Genomic DNA, 22,969 nt, shown 5'->3' on the forward strand with positions numbered 1-22,969 from the left:
TAAGGAATTTTACAAGCTGTTTTATAGAGTTACAACCCTGAACAGCTTGACAGGAAGTAGATATTTCAGCCAAAAGCAATCAGATTTCCCAACCTCTTGACACATTCCATAGTTGCAGCTTTTCTATTTATACAAAATAGTGATATTTGCTCTTATGATCCATCTCTTTTTGACATTGGCAGATACATTCAGGGGAAAACTAGTCCTACAGTAGTTTCATACCATCTTTTGTGATGGTGCCATCAGTGCTCTGTCCAAATCTCCATTCATTAAGTCAGTGTTATTGCTTCCAGAAGGAGCACTCATGTTGTTAGGAGAAATAGAGATTTGTTAATTTGATAAAATACACTCCTGTGAGTAACTAGGGAAATAAAGGTTAATACAGACATGGTACTGGGTATTATGGGAAGGACTAATAAAAGTGTGGTGTAGTAGGTGTTCAGTGGTTCTCACGAATTTCTGTTTCTCGTCATCTATCGTCCACCATGTTGGTATGTAGCACAACTAAAATGTGAGTTTGTGGAACAGCCATTCAGTAAGAAATGAAACACATTTTTTCAGCCAATCTTGATTGAAAAAATGTGGAATTTGTTGGACATCATGGAATATTCACACTTCAGACCCTGTTGTTTGTGAAGTACTGATAGAGAGCTGCAGTTGTTTCTTTTGCTGGAAAACGAGAGCACTGGAGATATTCATAGGCACTTGCAGAATGTAGATCTGGCAGTGAACAAAAGCATGGTGATTTGTTGGGCGAGGTATCTGTCGTCATTGCAACAGGGTCACGCAAACCTGTCTGATCTACCATTTTCCAGCTGGCCTTGCATAGCTGTGTCTCCTAGTGTGTTCTAATGGGAATAAATTCTCCTTCAAGTTGATCAGTGGATCACAATCACACACCTTGCTGCACAATTGGATGTCTCTGTTGTCCAGCAGTTGAGGTGCTCAGGTGTATGTGTCTGCCTAGCGGACGACCATACAAACCAATGAAGGACATCTGTGTGGAATTGATCTACTGGCACTGACATCCACCAAGAGTGTGGTACCAGGTGGGTGTACAGGCCCTCCCAGTAAGGTGGCCTAACGCCATCACACTGAGTGGACATTATGTTGAAAAACAGGGTTCTGTATCCAAACTAGTGAATAGCAGGGAATAATATGGTATGTCAGTATACTGAATAAAACCAACCTGGTTTCAAAAAAAAATGTGTTGCACAACTTATTGAACACACAATGTATGGAACACCCCTCTTTCATTATTATTATTATTATTATTATTATTATTATTATATTTTTGGCTTAACATTCTACCATCATCATCATAGTTCAGTACAGTGGTTGCTAAAGCATGTTCAAAGCCTGTGGTTATGCAGAACAAGAGCCACCACCCCTCAGGAACTCCTTGTTATCATTTGTACACCCAGCCATAAATGGCAAAGTTACATAAGGAGCTTTGCCCGAGATATGTCTAGCTAATCAAATGCCATAGACAATTTGGTTCAGTTCTCCCAGACTGTGCTGAAATAGTGCTTTTGGCAGGGGTGGGAGTCATTTGTGGCGCAAATAAGAAACTGGAGTGTGTGCGATGTTGACAACAGTGACCCCCCCCCTTTCTTTTTTTTTTCTTTTCTTTTTTTTTTCCATCAGTCTGCTGACTGGTTTGATGCGGCCCGCCACAAATTCCTTTCCTGTGCTAACCTCTTCATCACAGAGTAGCACTTTCAACCTACATCCTCAATTACACTCCTGGAAATGGAAAAAAGAACACATTGACACCGGTGTGTCAGACCCACCATACTTGCTCCGGACACTGCGAGAGGGCAGTACAAGCAATGATCACACGCACGGCAAAGCGGACACACCAGAAACCGCGGTGTTGGCCGTCGAATGGCGCTAGCTGCGCAACATTTGTGCACCGCCGCCGTCAGTGTCAGCCAGTTTGCCATGGCATACAGAGCTCCATCGCAGTCTTTAACACTGGTAGCATGCCGCGACAGCATGGACGTGAACCGTATGTGCAGTTGACGGACTTTGAGCGAGGGCGTATAGTGGGCATGCGGGCGGCCGGGTGGACGTACCTCCGAATTGCTCAACACGTGGGGCGTGAGGTCTCCACAGTACATCGATGTTGTCGCCAGTGGTCGGCGGAAGGTGCACGTGCCCATCGACCTGGGACCGGACCGCAGCGACGCACGGATGCACGCTAAGACCGTAGGATCCTACGCAGTGCCGTAGAGGACCGCACCGCCACTTCCCAGCAAATTAGGGACACTGTTGTTCCTGGGGTATCGGCGAGGACCATTCGCAACCGTCTCCATGAAGCTGGGCTGCGGTCCCGCACACCGTTAGGCCGTCTTCCGCTCACGCCCCAACATCGTGCAGCCCGCCTCCAGTGGTGTCGCGACAGGCGCGAATGGAGGGACGAATGGAAATGTGTCGTCTTCAGCGATGAGAGTCGCTTCTGCCTTGGTGCCAATAATGGTCGTATGCGTGTTTGGCGCCGTGCAGGTGAGCGCCACAATCAGGACTGCATACGACCGAGGCACACAGGGCCAACACCCAGCATCATGGTGTGGGGAGCGATCTCCAACACTGGCCGTACACCTCTGGTGATCGTCGAGGGTACACTGAATAGTGCACGGTACATCCAAACCATCATCGAACCCATCGTTCTACCATTCCTAGACCAGCAAGCGAACTTGCTGTTCCAACAGGACAATGCACGTCCGCATGTATCCCGTGCCACCCAACGTGCTCTAGAAGGTGTAAGTCAACTACCCTGGCCAGCAAGATCTCCAGATCTGTCCCCCATTGAGCATGTTTGGGACTGGATGAAGCGTCGTCTCACGCGGTCTGCATGTCCAGCACGAACGCTGGTCCAACTGAGGCGCCAGGTGGAAATGGCATGGCAAGCCGTTCCACAGGACTACATCCAGCATCTCTACGATCGTCTGCATGGGAGAATAGCAGCCTGCATTGCTGCGAAAGGTGGATATACACTGTACTAGTGCCGACATTGTGCATGCTCTGTTGCCTGTGTCTATGTGCCTGTGGTTCTGTCAGTGTGATCATGTGATGTATCTGACCCCAGGAATGTGTCAATAAAGTTTCCCCTTCCTGGGACAATGAGTTCACAGTGTTCTTATTTCAATTTCCAGGAGTGTATTTGCTTGACATATTCCAATCTCTGTCCTCCTCTACAGTTTTTGCCCTCTACAGCTCCCTCTAGTACCATGGATGTCATTCCCTCATGTCTAAGCAGATGTCATATCATCCTGTCCGTTCTCCTTATCAGTGTTTTCCACATATTCCTTTCCTCTCCGATTCTGCGTAGAACCTCCTCATTCCTTACCTTATCAATCCACCTAATTTTCAACATTTGTCTGTAGCACCACATCTCAAATGCTTCGATTCTCTTCTGTTCCGGTTTTCCCACAGTCCATGTTTCACTACCATACAATGCTGTACTCCAGACGTACATCCTCAGAAATTTCTTGCTCAAATTACGGCTGGTATTTGATATCAGTAGACTTCTCTTGGCCAGAAATGCCTTTTTTGCCATAGCGAGTCTGCTTTTGATGTCCTCCCTGCTCCGTCCGTCATTGGTTATTTTACTGCCTAGGTAGCAGAATTCCTTAACTTCATTGACTTCGTGACCATCAATCCCGATGTTAAGTTTCTCGCTGTTCTCATTTCTACTACTTCTCATTACCTTCGTCTTTCTCCGATTTACTCGGAAACTATACTGTGTACTCTTTAGAATGTTCATTCTTTTCAGCAGATCATTTAATTCTTCTTCACTTTCACTCAGGATAGCAATGTCATCAGCGAATCTTATCATTGATATCCTTTCACCTTGTATTTTAATTCCACTCCTGAACCTTTCTTTTATTTCCATCATTGCTTCCTCGATGTACAGATTGAAGAGTAGGGGCGAAAGGCTACAGCCTTGTCTTACACCCTTCTTAATACGAGCACTTCGTTCTTGATTGTCCACTCTTATCATTCCCTCTTGGTTGTTGTACATATTGTATATGACCCGTCTCTCCCTATAGCTTACCCCTACTTTTTTCAGAATCTCGAACAGCTTGCACCATTTTATATTGTCAAACACTTTTTCCAGGTTGACAAATCCTATGAACGTGTCTTGATTTTTCTTTAGCCTTCCTTCCATTATTAGCCGTAACGTCAGACTTGCCTCTCTCGTGCCTTTACTTTTCCTAAAGCCAAACTGATCGTCACCTACCTTCTGCATAAGAAACATTTGTTTCCATAGCTGCTCACACATAGAACAGGACCAGCAATTTCAGTGGGGAAATATGTTGCTCTTTGCCCAAGCTGGTAAATGGGGACTACCCATTTGATGTTGACATAATATGCTAACCATATTATGGTAGATGTTGCCATTTGAGACATGTTTCAGTGAGCTTTAACTAGAAGTTCCAGAATGTGCATCTGGAGAGTGATCATTTGTTATTACCAGCAAAATGACTCTACACACTACATTAAATGAATAGTATAGGGAAAAATACATAATCAGTACTGGAAGTGTACCAGCACAGAATAGTTCTAGTCATTCTGTTCATACTTACTTCCTACTGAGTGGAGTAATGGGTCTGCTGCTATTGTCACTGTAACTATGTGGAAAGTGATATGCAGACCCTTTATTGTGGTATAAATGTTGAAATCAATTTCAAATCACAAGCCCCCCTACCTCATTTTCAAAACTATAATGAAAAATACACAAATAAATAACTATTTCTTCCACTTCATTGGTTATTGCTAGTGCTTATTTTTCTGTTTTGAAATAGTTGGATTGGGCAAACTTAAGAGTTTGTGAGTAAAATGCTTGTGGTTGCTTTGCGCTGTTCATTTTTCTTTGTTCTTCAGCCATTTGGGAAGCTTCAGTGGCCAGAACTAAACACTTTCCTGGTGTGTATGTAGTCTAATACATGGCAAATTTTAGGGGTAAAATGTTATTTCACATTAATGTGTTCATTTGAAATTTATATCCTTTTTTAATGAAAACTATTTAATGGGTACAAATTCTGTACTGTGTTTGAGATGAATTTACTGTAACAGTAAATTTCGCCCAAGAATATCTGAAGTGCAGGTATTGGCAACTTGCTACTTCCACTTATTTTGCTGTGTTTTGCTGTCCCTACTTATAACTTGATGAAGCTGCACATGGTTAGACTAAACTTCAGTCTGGTGATGAGAGAGTGTGGAACATGGTTATAAAGTTTTCTGTGTGTGTGGGTCTCTTGTAGCACCTGCAACAGAAATTGATTGGCTCATTAGCTATCTCACTGGGAAGACAGTTGTATGGAGACAGCTGTATCAATTCATTCTAAGGAAAGTGTTTACTACCATACTCCTTGCAACCCTAGATGTGGGGAATTGTCAGTATGCCTTTTACAGATTGATATTAAAAATGGACTGATTTCTTACAAGTCTGCCATTACTTCTGTAAGTTGAGGAATGTGGTAAGCATCAGATAGGGCTGCAAGAGTATGCATTCTAGTTGATTTATGATATTTATAAGAGGCACAGTCAATAAATACATGGAAATAACTCCTTGAGTTGTTTGCAAAGGGGTATCACGCTAATGGAAATTTAATAGAAAATGATAAATGTTGATGAAATTTTAAATTTTCAGTAAGGAGTAAGCAAGTCCAAAATATTTACAGTTCCTGTAGTTATTTTTTTCTCCCACAACATGGAGTTTTACCATTGCCTGGGCTTCCAAACATAAGTCATAATTTTTATGTTTCAGTACATGCTGATTTGTACATAAAAATATTGCTGTAATTTGTAGCCATATTGTAAGTTAATCATATAGTTTGGAGAGTAGCCTTATGACAACTAAATCTTCTCTAATTAAGACCTTGACAGAATGTAGTGCTCACCAAAACCTTTTACTCTCTTCTCTGATATGAACTGAAACTATCTCACAGAGTTGTAAGAGAAGCTTTTATCAGGAATGCTGATAAGGCAGTAGTATCTGTGTCAGTTGTGTTGTATGCTATCAGTCTGCTCTGGTCCATGTGACGTGAGTGTTGAACAACAAAAGACTGGAACTACAGCACAACTATAACAAACCAATCATTCTGTGATGTATACTAGTCTGGAATGTGCATGTGTTAATTCTGTGGGGTCTCTCTCTATTAAAGCCACAGAGCATGCATAAAAAACTTTCTTCTTGTTCCTTATATTCCTGCATTGAAATGTAATTGTATTTATGGAACATCATATTAAGTATAATTATACAAATAACAATAGTTAAAAGGCAATTTAGTAGTTGATTATTCTTATATCTGTAATTTGGAATATATTTTAGCTTCATGTAAATACAGATTGTTGTTAAATTTTACGTCATTGTTTCTCTGCTGTATGACATAATTTGATTCCCAGAAAAAATAGTGTGTGTCGACTCTCTCTCTCTCTCTCTCTCTCTCTCTCTCTCTCTCTCTCTCTCTCTCTCTCTCTGTGTGTGTGTGTGTGTGTGTGTGTGTGTGTGTGTGTTTTTGTTTGTTTTGTTTTGTTTTGTTTTGTTTGTTTGTTTCTTAACAAAATCAGAAATCAAATCTTGAAAGCATATGCCACAACTAATGAGTTAATGAGTTACTGCTGAGTATTATTGTATTTATTCAGAAAAATTATATCATATTGATATACAGGATGACCAGAACTCTGAAAAAAATTGTGTGCTGTTCAGGGATATATTCTGAGTATTTTGGTATGAGGGACCCATGGTCTCCATTGGCATGTTACAGAAAGATTGCTTTTCATCTGATTTCTTACCCCCATTTATTTTCAAATCTGCTTTTCACTGACATAATACTGCAAATGACAACAGTAAGCACTGTGTGTCTCTTTTGGAAACAAACTTGTTTTGTTCACTCCAGGAACTTCCTGTTGACAACAGTAATCTCCACTTTACCCTTGGCTCTCAACCTTGCATTCAGTATTGATTGGTTCTGTCTCTGGTTGTTTTTCTGTCACCTTTAGTTTATAGTAACTGTGACACACAGCAGTATTTGTAGGTTTACTGACAGAGTTGGCATATAAGCACCTTGTGTATGGGTTCACTGAAGGCAATGGAAGAGGAGCACAAGGACAATACTCCAAGCTATTCCCGCAGTGACGGCAAAGACATCACAGCACTTCTGCATCTGTGTATTACTCTGTGTTTCATGTTGTATGTTTGGATGATTTCATTGTGCAGGCATGTTCAATGTTGTGAAGATACATTAACAAAAAACAAAGGTAACTGGAGTCACAAACCAGTAAAATCATAATTAGACTATTACCTTGTAAGGACCTGCTGGAGAACACTGGTCCTTATACCACAATACTCAGAATATATCCCTGAACAACATCTGAAATTTTGTCAGTGTCATTCTGGTTCACCCTGTATATATCACATTTGATGGACAAGACAACAGTTAAAGTATAACTTCAATCCATTGCTGTGTAATTGCAAATGCACACTGACAAGGTGCCACTTGACCCAGGTGGTCAAAATAACATTCATTAGAATCTCTTCAGCTACTGGAAGTGAGGTGGTGTAGTATAGTTTCTGTTTCTATTCAGCTTCCTGATAGTGCACATTAACACAAATGAACTTCTACTCAAGTGTGGCTATATAATTTTAAACAGACTTAATTTACACCTAATAGCTTGAAACCAAATTTTCGTGTACATTTATCAGTACCAACAACAGAATGTCTATCCATGGAATTTGTGGCAAGACAGTTCATGTGGTATGCACTGACATTCAGAACTTAGAGAAAAACCTTTGTTATGTGGTGTCATAATAGCATATTGCAGCGTTTAATTTCCTTGGCGTGAAAACATAGGCAAAACTTTCAGAAGTATGGATGTTCTGCCAATATGCACTGTCTTAAATGAATGTCTGTTACAATCTGATGTTTACTTCATAGACGTTAATAATTTGTGTCTGACTAATCTGGTGGCAAAACACTTTTGAAAGTTTTTAATTTAACAAAGGTGTATGGGAATAAATTCAGTACAAAGCTTCAGTCAGGATAATAAAATCTGATAAAATTGCTCAGTGATGACAGAACTACTGAAAGACAACTGAGAGTGAATTGCTTTTTTTTTACAGTGCATCCAGTGATGATGCTCTAGAGAAACGGACTGCTGTTACTGCAACAGAGGTATCAGGTAGTGGTACCAATGTAGAACCTGCAGAAGCAAAACAGGCTGACTCTACACATGAAACTCAAAATGACCGGAAAGAGGTAAGGAGCAAATGAATTTCCAGCTCTCATTTCCTAGTATTTTACTTTGACTAAAAGCTTTGAATTTTCAGTTTCATCTGTGTAAGAATTTCATATGTTATCTATTTCTTATGCCAATAACTTCTTGAGTGGAAGATCTACTTCTGACTGCAGAGAAAGACCCTTATGAAAACCAGAAGATAGTTTTTGTAGGTTACTCTATGCTGTAGAGAAAATATATTCTTTCAGTGCAGGAACAAAAACAGTTGTTCTCTATTACAAAGGAAACTGTCATTTGGTATGTTTTATAGGGTCTAGAGATTTTATTTTCTTCAAACTAGTAATAAGGCAAATGATTCAAGAAGTACTCCATTATTCTAGTAAACATGAAGCTTACGATGCATTCTCATTTAGACCTGTGCAACATGCCCATGAGGGATACTTTACCATTCCTTCAGTGAGCGTGAATGAAGTGTATCTTCATTGTTTGTAGGACAAGGCTACTGAAATATTCATAAACACAACAGGTGTCTCATAGAAAATTAAGTGACAGCATTTACACTCCACAGAAAAATGATGACAGAATATAGTGGTGTGTATTGTGCTTCAGGATGCTGTTGATGATAAAGATAGCAAACAGTGTATCATTAGGAACTTCAGATCTCAGAGGATGGCATCCAAATGTTGTCAACAAATGAGAATTTTAATGATTGCCTATGCTTTAACCCAAGCATATTAACAGGAACATTAAATTGATCAGTTTTACATCAAGTTATGATGCAGGGCAGCATAGTACATACAGTGTCACTCTTGGAATACAGTACCTTCAAAGGTTATCCAACCACTGAAGAAGGGTTAGGCAACAGAAAGGGATCTAAGTTGAGTGGTGAAATGGAGTGATGCTTGTAACCAGGGACCAGAAGTTTAGGCATTACTAATCAATAAAATAGATGGGCAAACAGGCATTATAAATAGCTGAAATAGGCAAGGAAAGAATCTATAGAAAATCATTATACGATACCTTAACATGTACTACATTGCACTATTCAGTCAAGCACACAATCAACATATTTATATCAACATCATGTTGTGTTATGTTTTTAATGTAACTTTCGTGTCTTAAACAGAATTCTAATAGTAAATGAAGGAAAAATTAAAAATGAAAAATTTTCTTGAAAGCCTATGTATTACAATACCTTGTTGTCTTATTGGTTGCACACGATACCCAAACGCTTTTTAAAATTTTCGGGAGTCCTGCCGAGTCTCCTTTCAGATAATCTATTCTTCATCCGAGGAAATGATGTCTCAGCATCTATAGAGGTAATTTGAGTTAATCTAAAACAATGAACTATTTCTACTGCAATAGAATGGTGACCTCGTAGAATTTTGGACATGTTTTTAACTTTGACAAGGTCAGGACTTTCTAAGAACATCATTGCAAACTTCTGTCTAACTAATGAACCTTATTTCTCTGGCACACTCTCCAATCTTTGCACTGCATCATCCATAATTTCCACTGACTTCATCAAAGGCTGCCCTATTCCTTGCAGCTGGCAGAACACTTGTGGCAAGAACCCAAACTTAGCCACTATGAAAGTTAAGTCATTTCTCACTCTGTGAAAAGAGTGTGCTATGCAGACTGAAGTATGTTTGGAAATAGCACTTTTAAAGTTGTCCCTGTTTTTTTTTTTTTTTTTTTTTTTTTTTTTTTTTTTTTTTTTTTTTTTCATGTATGATACAGCATCTGAGATTAAGAGCACTACATTGTTTTATTGAATTTCTTCTGGTCACAGTAACTGTAAGGAGTTGCTAAATAACAATGTGACACTTGAATTGTTAACTTTTTCTAGGCACTCTTGTAAACAGGAATTCTTTTACTGATTCACCTTCTGAAGGGTCTAATAATCCACAATGACAGCAGCAATAAAATGACTCATAGGATCAGTTGATATGTCAATTGACATCCAAATCATTTTTATTTTTTAATTTCATTTTTAATAATATTCATTACTCCATCAGAGCATTTGCTTGAGTAACTTTTTCGTAAACTTGATGCATTGTGCACAGGTTGGTCCATTTACTTTTCCAAAAACTCTCTGCACAAAGGGAGTCCATAATCAATAGAGCCTTTACATAAGTCAAATCCAAATAGAGATTTTTGATCTGATGTTGCAATTGCATTGGAAGCAAAGAAGTCTTCTCCGTAGCCTTGGAAAGTGTATTTTATGTTTGGTTATATTGATACATTAACAAATGAACATTTATTGTGGTACAATCATTCTGCAATCAATCACAAATGCAGGTGCTTTAAGTTTTCTCATTAGTATTTAGTGAAAAGAAAATCCTCTTTTCTGTAGGGATTCCCATTTCACTTCACAAAGTATCCTGATTGAACCTACCAGTAACAAATAAAGTACCAAGCTTGCAGATTGCATCAATTTTATCCTTCAATATCAGCATGTAGGAATCCAAAATGCTTCAGCAGCACTCGAGTTTGCTCCACAAGTGCTTGGTAGGTGGTCTCCTCTGTAGGAAAGCTACACTTTCCTAGACTTCTCCTAATAAACCTTAGTCAACCATTTACCTTCCTTACTACCATCCTTATATGCACATTCTATTTCACATCATTTTTCAATGATATGTGTAAATATTTGTTTGACCTGACTGTGTCAAGAAGCACACTACTATGACAGGGTGTTTCAAAAAGAATGACCTGATTGCAAAATACTCACAAAAGCTTAAAGTTTTAGCTATTCTATAACAAATGCTCTTTGTGTCCACCAGCAGCACACACAATACTTAAACAACAGCTAAATTTGTAATACGCTTTACACAATTTATCTGCTTTTACAGAAGTTACGGAGCTGTTATTCTGTTCTTCACATCTTCTATGTCACGAGGTAAAGGGGAGATGAATACACTTTCCTTCACATACTCCCACAAGCAAAAGAATTCATGGGGTTGTGTAAATCTTTGAGGCCAAGAATGCAGAGCAGTGCCTCAAGTTCCTAAGTGCCCAATCCATCATTAATGAAAATAAAATAAAAAAAGGACCGTACACTTTTTCACAAGCCCCTTTGTTAATTGTAACACATCAAAGACTACTCAAACAAAAAACAGTGTCCAGAAGTTAGAAGAAAGCAAATGTCGAAGCCTGGATGTGTTACACTATTTATGGGACCAAAAAATCTCAGAGTTTCTGGTAAAATTGATGTTATTTATTAAGCTTAATGCTTCATGCAGCTTAATTTTGAAAACCCTCAAATTCATGCCAAAATTGAAACAATGCAATGGAAAATTCTCTGATGTTCTGAAAGAAAGCATCATACAATGTCAGCTTATTACCTTTAAAACAGAAAAGAAAGAACTGAAACTGAGAGTAGCAACCCAAAAGCAGTGCATAACTCTATTTTCAGAATTCTTTTACAATGGAAAAGCCAGGAGTATTGCCACAATTTAATTCTTGTACAACTGAAAAGATGAGTGGAATAAGTGTTAGTGTCTGTGGCATTGAGAAACTGCTGAAGTAGATAAAACTGAACAAAGTCCTAGGGCCCAATGGAATCTCTCTTCGATTCCATACCCAATTTTTCAGCTGAATTTAGCCCCTTTGTTAATTGTAACACATCATAGAATACTCGAACAAAAAACAGTGTCCAGAAGTTGGAAGAAAGCAAAGGTCACACCTGTCTATAAAAACAGTAGCAGAAGTGATGCACAAAAGGACCCTCCAGTACCCTGGACATCCATTTGTCACAGAATATTAGAATGTGTTCCACGATCAAACATAGTGAGGTATCTCAAACAGAATGACCTTCTCCATACCAGTCAATGTGGATTTACAAAACATTGATTGCAAGACACCCAACCCATACTTTTCTCACATGACATACTGAAAGCTGTGGGTCAAGGCAATCAGGTAAATGCAGTATTTCCTGACATCCAAAAAGAATTTGTCTCAGTATCACACCTAGGCTTATTCTATGGAGTCTGAAGCAAAATTTGTGACTGGATTGAGGATTCTTTGGTAGGGAGGATGCAGAGTTGGATGGAGAGTTATTGGCAGATGCAGAAATAATTTCAGGTGTACCACAGGGCAGACAATATTAAAGTGGCACACAAATTGGCAACTTGCTGTAATATTCAGAAATGTAAAACCGTGCACTTCACAGAACAAAAGAATGTAATATGTTATGACTATAAAATCAGTGAGTCAAAATTGGAATCAGTAAACTCATACAAATACCTGGGTGTAACACTTTGTAGGGACATGAAGGGAAAAATCACGTAGTCTCAGTCATAAGTACAGCAGGTGGGCAGATTTCAGCTTATTGTTAGAATACTAGGAAAACACAATCAGTCTAGGAAGGAGATTGCTTACAAATTACTCATGTGACCCATTCTAGAATCATGTCGAAATGTGTGAGACCCATACCAAATAGGACTAACAGGTGGTACTGAATGTACTCATATACAGTTGAGGGTAGCACAAACGGTCACAGGGTTGTTTGACCCATGTGAGAGTGTTACAGAGATGCTGAAGAAACTGCCTGGCAAACACTTAATGATAGATGCGAACTATGCCAAGAAAGCATACTTACAAAGTTTCAAGAACAAGATTTAATGACGACTCTAAGAGTATAATACTGTCCTCTACATATCACTCTCACAGGAACAGTCAAGACAAGATTCGATTAATTGCAGCACACACAAAGGCATTGAAACGATCATTCTTCCCACATTCCATATGTGAATAAAATCAGAAAAAGCCCTTGTAACTGGTATAATGGGACATACCCTCTGCCCTGTCTTTCAAAGTAATTTTCAGAGGATAGATGCACATGTAGATATCTGGGACATCTTGCTGATATCCCTAATTGGCTATGTATATTTTAATCCCCTCCTTTCCCCCTTCCCCTCCTTCCCCCTTCCCCCCCTTCCCCCCCTTCCCCCCCTTCCCCCCCTTCGCCCCCCTTCCCCCCCTTCGCCCCCCTTCCCCCCCTTCGCCCCCTTCACCCCACTTCCCCCCTTCACCCCCCTTCCCCCCTTCGCCCCCCTTCCCCCCTTCGCCCCCCTTCCCCCCCTTCGCCCCCCTTCCCCCCCTTCGCCCCCCTTCCCCCCCTTCCCCCCCTTCGCCCCCCTTCCCCCCTTCCCCCCTCCCTCCCCCCCCAATCCACAATGCCTCACTCAGGGGTAACTCTTTCTCTGCCACCAAATGCAAATCTCTAAATTATATACCTAATACTGTGTTGTTTGGATGGATGATAAAACAGTGACACTGAGCAAGAAGGCCTGCTGATAGTTTACGATTCGAGAGTACTGTTTTCTACTTAAAATCATACACACCTACTTGGATTCTGTGAAAGCATATGTGGTAAATGTTATTTAAGATGTCTCCCTATTTGGGATTTTCTGGGTAAGATGTGATCTAGTGTCAATACAAATTCATAATTTTAAATTGCACAGGCACTGTGAAATAATTAAGGGGCATCATAGCTGTCCGTATAAATCTCAGAGTGCCCCTGGAATGTAGTGCTTTACTTCACCATACCAGTAACAGCCAACAGGAAACTACCAGTATAGGGATATGTGGTTAATAATGAAATAAATGAGGTAAAGTTATTAACCTACATATCTTTCATCATGAAATTTCTCTCATATCACTTCCCAACTGCAACTTGTGAGACCATATCTTTGTTCGTGTAAACAAAATTGGAGGAAAATCACTAGCTGGACTCACATGGCATACTTTTGTCTGCAGAAGGTGTGGTAGATATATCGTGAAGAGACAGTAAAAGAGGGTGTGTTAGAAAACCATCTTTTCAGACATTTAAATTACAAATTTTTTCCATTCTTCATAATGAGGGTAGAATGAAAGAGTAGCTATAGCCCTGGTGCGATGGCTGATTGGGGCTAAATGAAATGATACAAACTGAAGGTAGTTGACGTCGGTTTGCAGTAGGGTTTTGGAGCATATACTGTATTCAAACCTTATGAATCACCTCGAAGGGAACGATCTATTGACACGTAATCAGCATGGCTTCAGAAAACATCGCTCTTGTGCAACGCAGCTAGCTCTTTATTCGCACGAAGTAATGGCCGCTATCGACAGGGGATCTCAAGTTGATTCCGTATTTCTAGATTTCCGGAAAGCTTTTGACACCGTTCCTCACAAGCGACTTCTAATCAAGCTGCGGAGCTATGGGGTATCGTCTCAGTTGTGCGACTGGATTCGTGATTTCCTGTCAGGAAGGTCGCAGTTCGTAGTAATAGACGGCAAATCATCGAGTAAAACTGAAGTGATATCAGGTGTTCCCCAGGGAAGCGTCCTGGGACCTCTACTGTTCCTGATCTATATAAATGACCTGGGTGACAATCTGAGCAGTTCTCTTAGGTTGTTCGCAGATGATGCTGTAATTTACCGTCTAGTAAGGTCATCCGAAGACTAGTATCAGCTGCAAAGCGATTTAGAAAAGATTGCTGTATGGTGTGTCAGGTGGCAGTTGACGCTAAATAACGAAAAGTGTGAGATGATCCACATGAGTTCGAAAAGAAATCCGTTGGAATTCGATTACTCGATAAATAGTACAATTCTCAAGGCTGTCAATTCAACTAAGTACCTGGGTGTTAAAATTACGAACAACTTCAGTTGGAAGGACCACATAGATAATATTGTCGGGAAGGCGAGCCAAAGGTTGCGTTTCATTGGCAGGACACTTAGAAGATGCAACAAGTCCACTAAAGAGACAGCTTACACTACACTCGTTCGTCCTCTGTTAGAATATTGCTGCGCGGTGTGGGATCCTTACCAGGTGGGATTGACGGAGGACATCGAGAGGGTGCAAAGAAGGGCAGCTCGTTTTGTATTATCGCGTTATAGGGGAGAGAGTGTGGCAGATATGATACACGAGTTGGGATGGAAGTCATTACAGCATAGACGTTTTTCGTCGCGGCGAGAGCTTTTTACGAAATTTCAGTCACCAACTTTCTCTTCCGAATGCGAAAATATTTTGTTGAGCCCAACCTACATAGGTAGGAATGATCATCAAAATAAAATAAGAGAAATCAGAGCTCGAACAGAAAGGTTTAGGTGTTCGTTTTTCCCGCTCGCTGTTCGGGAGTGGAATAGTAGAGAGATAGTATGATTGTGGTTCGATGAACCCTCTGCCAAGCACTTAAATGTGAATTGCAGAGTAGTCATGTAGATGTAGATGTAGAATGACAGCATACCTTTGCTCCAGTCTACTCTGACTTCATTGGCAGACAGAACTGAGTTTTAGGATATAGTCTGCTTTTGAATACAAATGGAGATGTGAGTTAACAACTCAGTATTGCAAAGACAGCACAGAATAGTGACAAAAGTGCCAGTGTATGCAGCACTGTTTGTTTGGCTAAGAATGGTAGTGACCAGAAACAAGTGAATATTGCTCCAAAGTTGTACATCGTCTTTTGTCAGCTATGTTGCATTCATCAGCCACAGTGCAGTGTGTCTTATTGGGAGTGTGCTTTCAGTACTGCAACTTCATTTAAGCTCCTTTTATAATTGCCATCATCAAAATCAGAATAAATATAACAAAACATGGTACAGTCAATAAACATAAAATTTAATGATGATATCCATGAAACCCCAAAAAGAAAATTACAAAATTACAGAATTACACAACCATGAAGTGTCCACTCAAAGGGAAACTGAATTTTCAGCAAACATATTTTGAACCTACATATTATGTGGTATCACACTGAATATTTACAAGTAAAAAGATAAATAATGAAGATGATTTACTGGGTTTTTCTGAAGCCTCACGTAGTGGGCACTTTCCCCAAACTAACAAGGTAATGAAGCCAGTGGTAAACATGCATATTCTGCAAGTTGTCAGCATCAAAGTAATATCACTGGCTTGGTGTCTTGCTTTAAGTGCAATCACTTCGTTGGTCTGGACTCAAACTGTCAGTGGTTTCATCAACATTATCAATGTGAGGAGCAGGATTAAATTGTTTTATTGCATTATTTCAAAGACATTGAAAAAACTGTTTACATTGACCTTGTTTTCTAGTCATTGATACAAGCCACGTAAGACTACTATCAGGGTACCGTCTTTGCCTGCCATTTTCCAATCATTTGTTAAATTGGTGGAGTATTTTGTTCCACTCTGCCACCTGGAATGGTAGTGACCATTTCAGAAACATAATCAAGGATTCCTTGTTCTAAATCTTTATTGAATATGTTCCACAAGGTTCGCATAATCGTCTTACTATCTACTGCATCTCTACTTTTTCCTAGAGTTTTTCTTTTCGGAGTATTGCTTTGCACATGAAATTGCCTTGCTGTTGTAGAGGTTGACATGTAATCATTCTTTACCACCTCATTCACATTTTTCACTGCAACAGGGTCCTGCATGATCTGATTTCTGGACATGTTTTCTATGCATCTTGATGCTTAGTAGTGGAACGATGACTGGTGTGAACCACTTAACAAAGGTATTGTACCAGTTTTGGCTTGTTTTGAAATAACATTCAACTGCAAAAATCCTTTACTTGAAGATTTGTTCGATACATGTGGCAGAAAAAGAACAGATTTCTAACTAAAATGACACGCATCAAGAAAAGATTTTCTAAAACTTAAAATTCGAGATGTTAAGAAAAGTGTCAATTAGTAAGAGTTGCACAACAAAGTATAGGTTTTTAAATAAAAAAGGTGTTCTATGGTTCACAGACAAATAAATCTGTTTGTATATCAAAAGTACAAGATATTAAGAAACAGCTGATTAAAATTTTTTCAATTTGTGGTCAGCTGAACTTGGCACAAAGCATTAAACTTGTGAACTGATGTTGCCTGCAAGGCAGTTCCAGGTGCTTCTTCATGAAGTTGTGATATAGATCTTTACCTGCCAGTTTCTTGTTCACTTTAAATCTAAGAGTAATTTTTAAATTTTCTGTCAAATGGTAGGCCAACTTTCGAAACTCGATTTTAGCTACCAGCATTAACCTGGAATCTAAATCTCTCATGTCTGCTACAAACATTTCTTCAGAATTTTTCTTCATATGCTGGTTTGAAAAACCCATCTGGAATGTCATAGATGTCTGCTGATGCTCTACAGTGGCTTTGATCTCCTTTGCAGTTTTGTACCTGTGTCAGTTTTTCTACTAACTGTGACACACACTGTGCACAACTCTTACACATTGGTGCCCCTTGCTCCCCTCTCAGCCTGGCGCCTCACTGCTACTAATTAAGATACGTCCCAAGTGCGGCTCATAATTAAATACTCTGAGGTAGAGCTGCCCCATAATATATATTAAAAACAGTTCTCATAAATGTATTACAGAATTTAAATTATCAGAACACTTTTCGAATAGTTCCTACACCGATTTTACTAACAGTGGTCAACGTTTCTTGAACTGCTGATATGTGATACCAAGTGATGGTTTTTCGAACAGGTAGTAGCTATTCGTAAGGCTGCACCTTGAAATTCCACTTAGCTCTGTGTAGCACAGGTTTAGGGGGAGGGGGGGGGGGGTGTCTTCCTTGGACTACAGCTCTTATGGGTGTTCCAGAGGCTCTGGTGTTTCAGCCTAAGGGTGTCCTACCAACGAGTGTACAATTTTTGCATTTCGCTGCTTGCCTCAAAAGTGAATGAACAGAGTTGCTGAAACTATGTTATCAAATCCCTATCTCTGTATATCTCTCTCAAGCTTAATTTAATCATTAATTGACTTTTGGTATTATTGTTTTAATAGTGTTTTACACAGTTTTTTTTTCTGTATGTCACTGGCTATTCTGTTCACCTTTGGAATAAGTTTGCAAATGTCTCATCAGAGTGCATTATGGTATGATGTTAAGTATCACCACCATGTGAGAGTTTCATAAATAATGAGAGAATATTACATACCAAAATCATCACAAAGGGACAGAATGATGGATGTGGTAGTTTTATGCATAACAGGTTTTAGAAGTCAATCTGTAGGATAAATTAACGGGAAGTAACCAACTCTTATTGAAGTAAATATGAAAGATGAGCTATTGGGAAAAGTGGCCAGTATGGTGACAGAAATAAACAAGTTACTACAGTATATTCGTAGGTCAAAGAATGTTGTTTAAACACTGATACTGTAAAAAACTTATTACACTGCACTTAAGTAAAATAACAAGAATAATTTAAATGACTTGCTTTACATCAGATGACTGAAAATCAGAAACGTTTTATTAAAAAATAACGGAACAAACTTCCTCCGTCAACTTTACTGACAACAGTGGTGGTGTATAACAGAACTATTTTGACCACTTCTAGCAGGCAGCAGCATTGTTCAGGGCAAAAAATTTTAATGTTCACTTTTCCCGCTCCGGCCACTTTACCCCACCTTCCATACTCGCAAACGAAAGTACACTAACACACGAAGTTAAGGATATCAAATCGTTGTTTGTAATTGAATTCAAAATGGTTTAAATTTGTTGATATGCTCACTAGTGATGGCAAACAAGTGAGAATCTGTCAAAGGTCATACACCTAGTACCAACAAAAAGGGCTTCCGGTACTTCCATCTTCTCATTGTGAATAGTTAATAGTGAAGAACTGCAAAGGTGTAGTTTAAAGATTATTAATAAATTTGCTTAAACTGCTATTTAAAGCCTACTGGAGATTTCTTTTCCAGTAACCCTCATATCAAAAACTTTAGACACAAACAGCATAGTCAGGTCGATCCACACCTATGTGAACTTCCTGCGCTCATTGTTGAGGAGCAATGAGCTAGAAACTTTGAAACTGTGCAAAACCTCTGTCTCTGGTTAAACTATCCATGAGCAGATGAGCAAAGCCAACTGGGCTTTCTTAGCAGCTATATGTCCCATTTTATGTGAGGCAATAATCAAGCCATGAATTTACAGATACATTTCATTAATGTAGTATTTTTGTCAGTGTTGAAATTATTGAACACATGCTCATCTATACTCAGTGTACCACCTTGTGACGTGTGGTGGAGGGCCCTTCTGGTACCACTACTTTCTCCAGTCATTTTCTGCTCCACTCATGAATGACACATGGGAAGAACGGTTATCAATAAATTTCCGGATGACTTCCACTTTATCTCTTCGTGGTCAATGTGATGTAGTATGTAGGCCGACTTTTCATGTGATGTATGTTATTTAACAGTAAATCTCTCTGTGATGAACAATGCCTCTCTCGTAGTATGTGCTACTGGAGCTTGTTGAGAAATACAGTAATGCTCTTCAGCCGAATAAACCACACTGTGACGAAATATTTCGCTCGTCATTGGATATTCCAATTTCTCCCAGTAACCCAACATGGTAAAGGGCTCCAGACTGATAACCAGTACACAAAAAGCCACTTCTTATGTGGATGACTCGGATTATCTTGAGATTCTCCCATCTCCTGCCATCTGCTTTTCCTACAGTTTGTTTTGTGTCATCCCGCTTGAAAGACCCCTCGGATGGTTATCTTTAGGTTCTTACCCAATATGAAGTCTGTTAAAAAAATTCCGGACTTTGTCCACAAAATATTTCTACCCTTACTTTTTACTTATTACCTTGAAATATGCCGCGTTGTCCAATACACCACTCCCAACACCGTTTCCACATCCGAAAGCAGTCTTCGTGCGTCCCTTGCTGAATGGCGCGAGATACCGCCTGCGAATTTTCTTTTATCTCGTTGCAAATTTTCGTCCTTTCAACGGGACTTTCAACTTTGGAAATAAAAAAAAGTCCGCAGGGGTCAGGTCTGGAGAGTACGGAGGATAAGGCAGCACAATGATTTTGTTTTTTTCTGCAGGTATCACCACTGACAGGGATGAATGTGCGGGTGCGTTATCGCGGTACAAGAGCCATGAATTGTCTCGCCACATTTCAGGCCATTTCCTTCTCATATTTTCTCGCAGGCGTCGCAACACGTGCCGATAGTACCTTCGATTAACAGTTTATCCCTGAGGCATGAATTTGTGATGAACTAACCCTTCAAAGTCAATGAAAACTAACAGCGTGGCTTTGACATTTGACCTGACCTGACGAGCTTTTTTTGCTCTTGGAGAAGCTTTCCCAACACATTCTGAAGACTGAATCTTGGTCTCAACATCATAACCTAGACCCATGTCTCATTACCAGTTATTATTCTCTGAAGGAACATCTCGTTCTTATTTGCGCGCTCCAAAAGCTCTTCACGGATTGCGAGGCGAAAATCTTTTTGGTCTTTGGTACGAACTTGGCGTCAACACAATGCCCTTTTGGGCGCTCTGTATTAATGTCGGACCATGCCTCTTTAGGCAGTTTGTTGTTTTAGTGTGTTCCGAAGAAGGCGTGGTTATCCACGCCGAAACCTAGGTCAACATACGGTTTCTGTTTGCAATCGAGGCTGATTCTTTATAATCTTTATAACATGATGCAACTGAAATTTTAAATTCTTCTGCAATCTCTCGGACAGTTAGTGTTCGATTGACACGCACAATTTCATTGACATGCCTGTCATGAGCATTGTCGATAGACATCGAAGGGAGTCCAGAATGAGAGTAATCTTTAACTTTCGTTTGACCAATTTTGAACCATGTGAACCATTCGTAACACCAACTACGGCGTAAGATTTCTTGCATCATTTGGTGTGTCCCCATAAAGGATTTTGGAGTTTCACGCAAAATTTAAAGCAGACGCGTTGCTCCTCTATCACTGTCTCCTCTAAATTCGCAAACTGTGCGACACAATGTCCTACTCAATACAGCACTGAACAATAACTAATAGATATACAACAATGAAACATCCGTCAGTTACACATTACACACAGGAGATTGCAGGGATACCAACAGCATTTTGCTCCAACATACCATTGGCGCTATATTACGAATTTTTTAACATACCTCATATTTTCTGCTTCTACTGGTTTGTCACAAATAGTGTGTTAGAAAACTGACACATTTCCTCACCCAATTATGGGCAAAACATTACATTCATTTACGTTGAGGGTCAGCTGATAGTCCCTGATCAAATCGCTGCTGCAGGGCTCCCTACAATTCGCTACCGTCTTTGGGCATTGCTACCGTCCTATAGACAGGTGCACTGTGTGCGAGCAACCTAACGGAGCTTCCGACGTTTTGATTTTCGCTTTTGATAACATGGTTGGGAAACAGTGATCCAAATTCAGTATTAATAAAGTGATCACTCTTAATCTCAAAATATTTTATTCGTGGTAACCAATAAAGACTGATTACTTCATTATACATGGGTTGAGAAACAGTAGCGACAACACTGTTATAATTCATACCACACTTTATTGACAGACGTTCACCGTATTACACGCACTCAGTATAATCGCCCCCACATCTCGATCACCTTCCCCCCACACAGGTGGAAGGCGTCGTACACCATAGCGCTTCCGTCTCTGTCAGCGTCGCGCAAAGACCGGCCTGCGGCACGGACGATGCAGCGCGTGCCTCGGAGAGGTTTCTTTATTTTTGTGAACAGACCGTAGTAGCACTGGCTCCTATAGAGTGAATACGATGGATGTTCCGCCACCCCCACATACGCTAGGAGCTCCTGCACGTGGTTCTCCATGTTTCATCGTGCATTGTCATGAAGGATGATTGAGATGCAGTGCCAGAAGGTGCAATTTCTTCTCGGTGCGGGATGACGATGATGTCGCAATAAACTGCTTAGTAGGCTGCACTGACCAACTGTTAGGGCGCTTGAACTGGCCTCTGGCACTTTGAGACGGTACACACTGCAACTGACGCAAATACAGCCATCGCCGTTCACCGCAATACTTCAACTGACCTGCTGTCAGCTACAGACAGAGTGCAAGCAATTTGAGACACACTTTTCATATTACGGCAGACTTTCAAATACTTTTTATCCAACCCTCGTGTAAGCTCAGAGACAGGTTTTATTCCTGGTGTGTAATTGACATCAGCACAATAACCACTGTAACAGCAGAACTAACAATTGTAAACAACAGATGTGCATTCGACGAGTCAGTTGTGAGAAGGCAGTGTTAAGTAATGAATGCGCGGCCATAATGTGTCAGCATTGTTGTCACAAATCACAATGGAGCAACATATCCACATCCTGTGTAGACTCCCGGGCAAAACGAACGACACGTGGACGTCTGTGGCGACTTTATTGAAACGCAAAACGTGGGTAGGCCTTATCTGGAAAAAAAAAAACACAAGTGACAATACTTGGTGCCATTAGTAGTAACCTATGACAGAACGATCAAGTACAGAAATTAACATAGCTGGTCCACGCTTTGACGTAACCAACATTCAAGGTACTGTAACGTGAGAGTTGGTCATCATCCCAAAGAACTACTCTCCTGGCAATTGTACATGGTTGTATGAAAGTTCTGTGCGTTACTCTGAAATGAGGGGGGAGAATATTTAGAACACCTGAAGCATTAAAACAACCACTTTCATTATCCTCTGTTTACTTGTATTTTTATGTTGTGGGCAACCGCAGCTGAAGTAATCCATATTTGACAAATAAACTGCTTCCAGCCGTATATGAACCTTTATTTAAAGACACGTCACCGGTTTTGTGATATCAAATCACATTCTCAGGTACACAGACGCCGCTAAAACTTTAAACCCATGAGATGGGAAGGAGAGGGACTCAGCCTACTCTAAATAAAATGCTGTTACCCGCAACAAGCAGGGCGTCACGAATCAAATTCACCAGGGATTTTTAAACGTCGTACATGTGTTCCATATAAAACAGGAACCCTCGCGTAGCGATG

The 22,969-nt window shown here is 40.1% G+C and overlaps 1 protein-coding gene across 4 annotated transcripts in view; it reads left to right on the plus strand.

The window, feature by feature from the left end:
• The window catches only part of LOC126332942 (pleckstrin homology-like domain family B member 1), a 996,704-nt gene that overhangs the window by 771,236 nt on the left and 202,499 nt on the right, over positions 1-22,969 (plus strand). For all 4 annotated transcript variants that reach the window (XM_049996695.1, XM_049996697.1, XM_049996694.1 and 1 more), the window contains one exon: positions 8,132-8,267. In XM_049996695.1, coding sequence (XP_049852652.1) covers positions 8,132-8,267 — 136 coding nt within the window. The remainder of the gene's footprint in view (positions 1-8,131; positions 8,268-22,969) is intronic.

This window comes from Schistocerca gregaria, chromosome 2, assembly GCF_023897955.1.
Source record: "Schistocerca gregaria isolate iqSchGreg1 chromosome 2, iqSchGreg1.2, whole genome shotgun sequence".
Classification (NCBI taxonomy): Eukaryota; Metazoa; Arthropoda; class Insecta; order Orthoptera; family Acrididae; genus Schistocerca; species Schistocerca gregaria.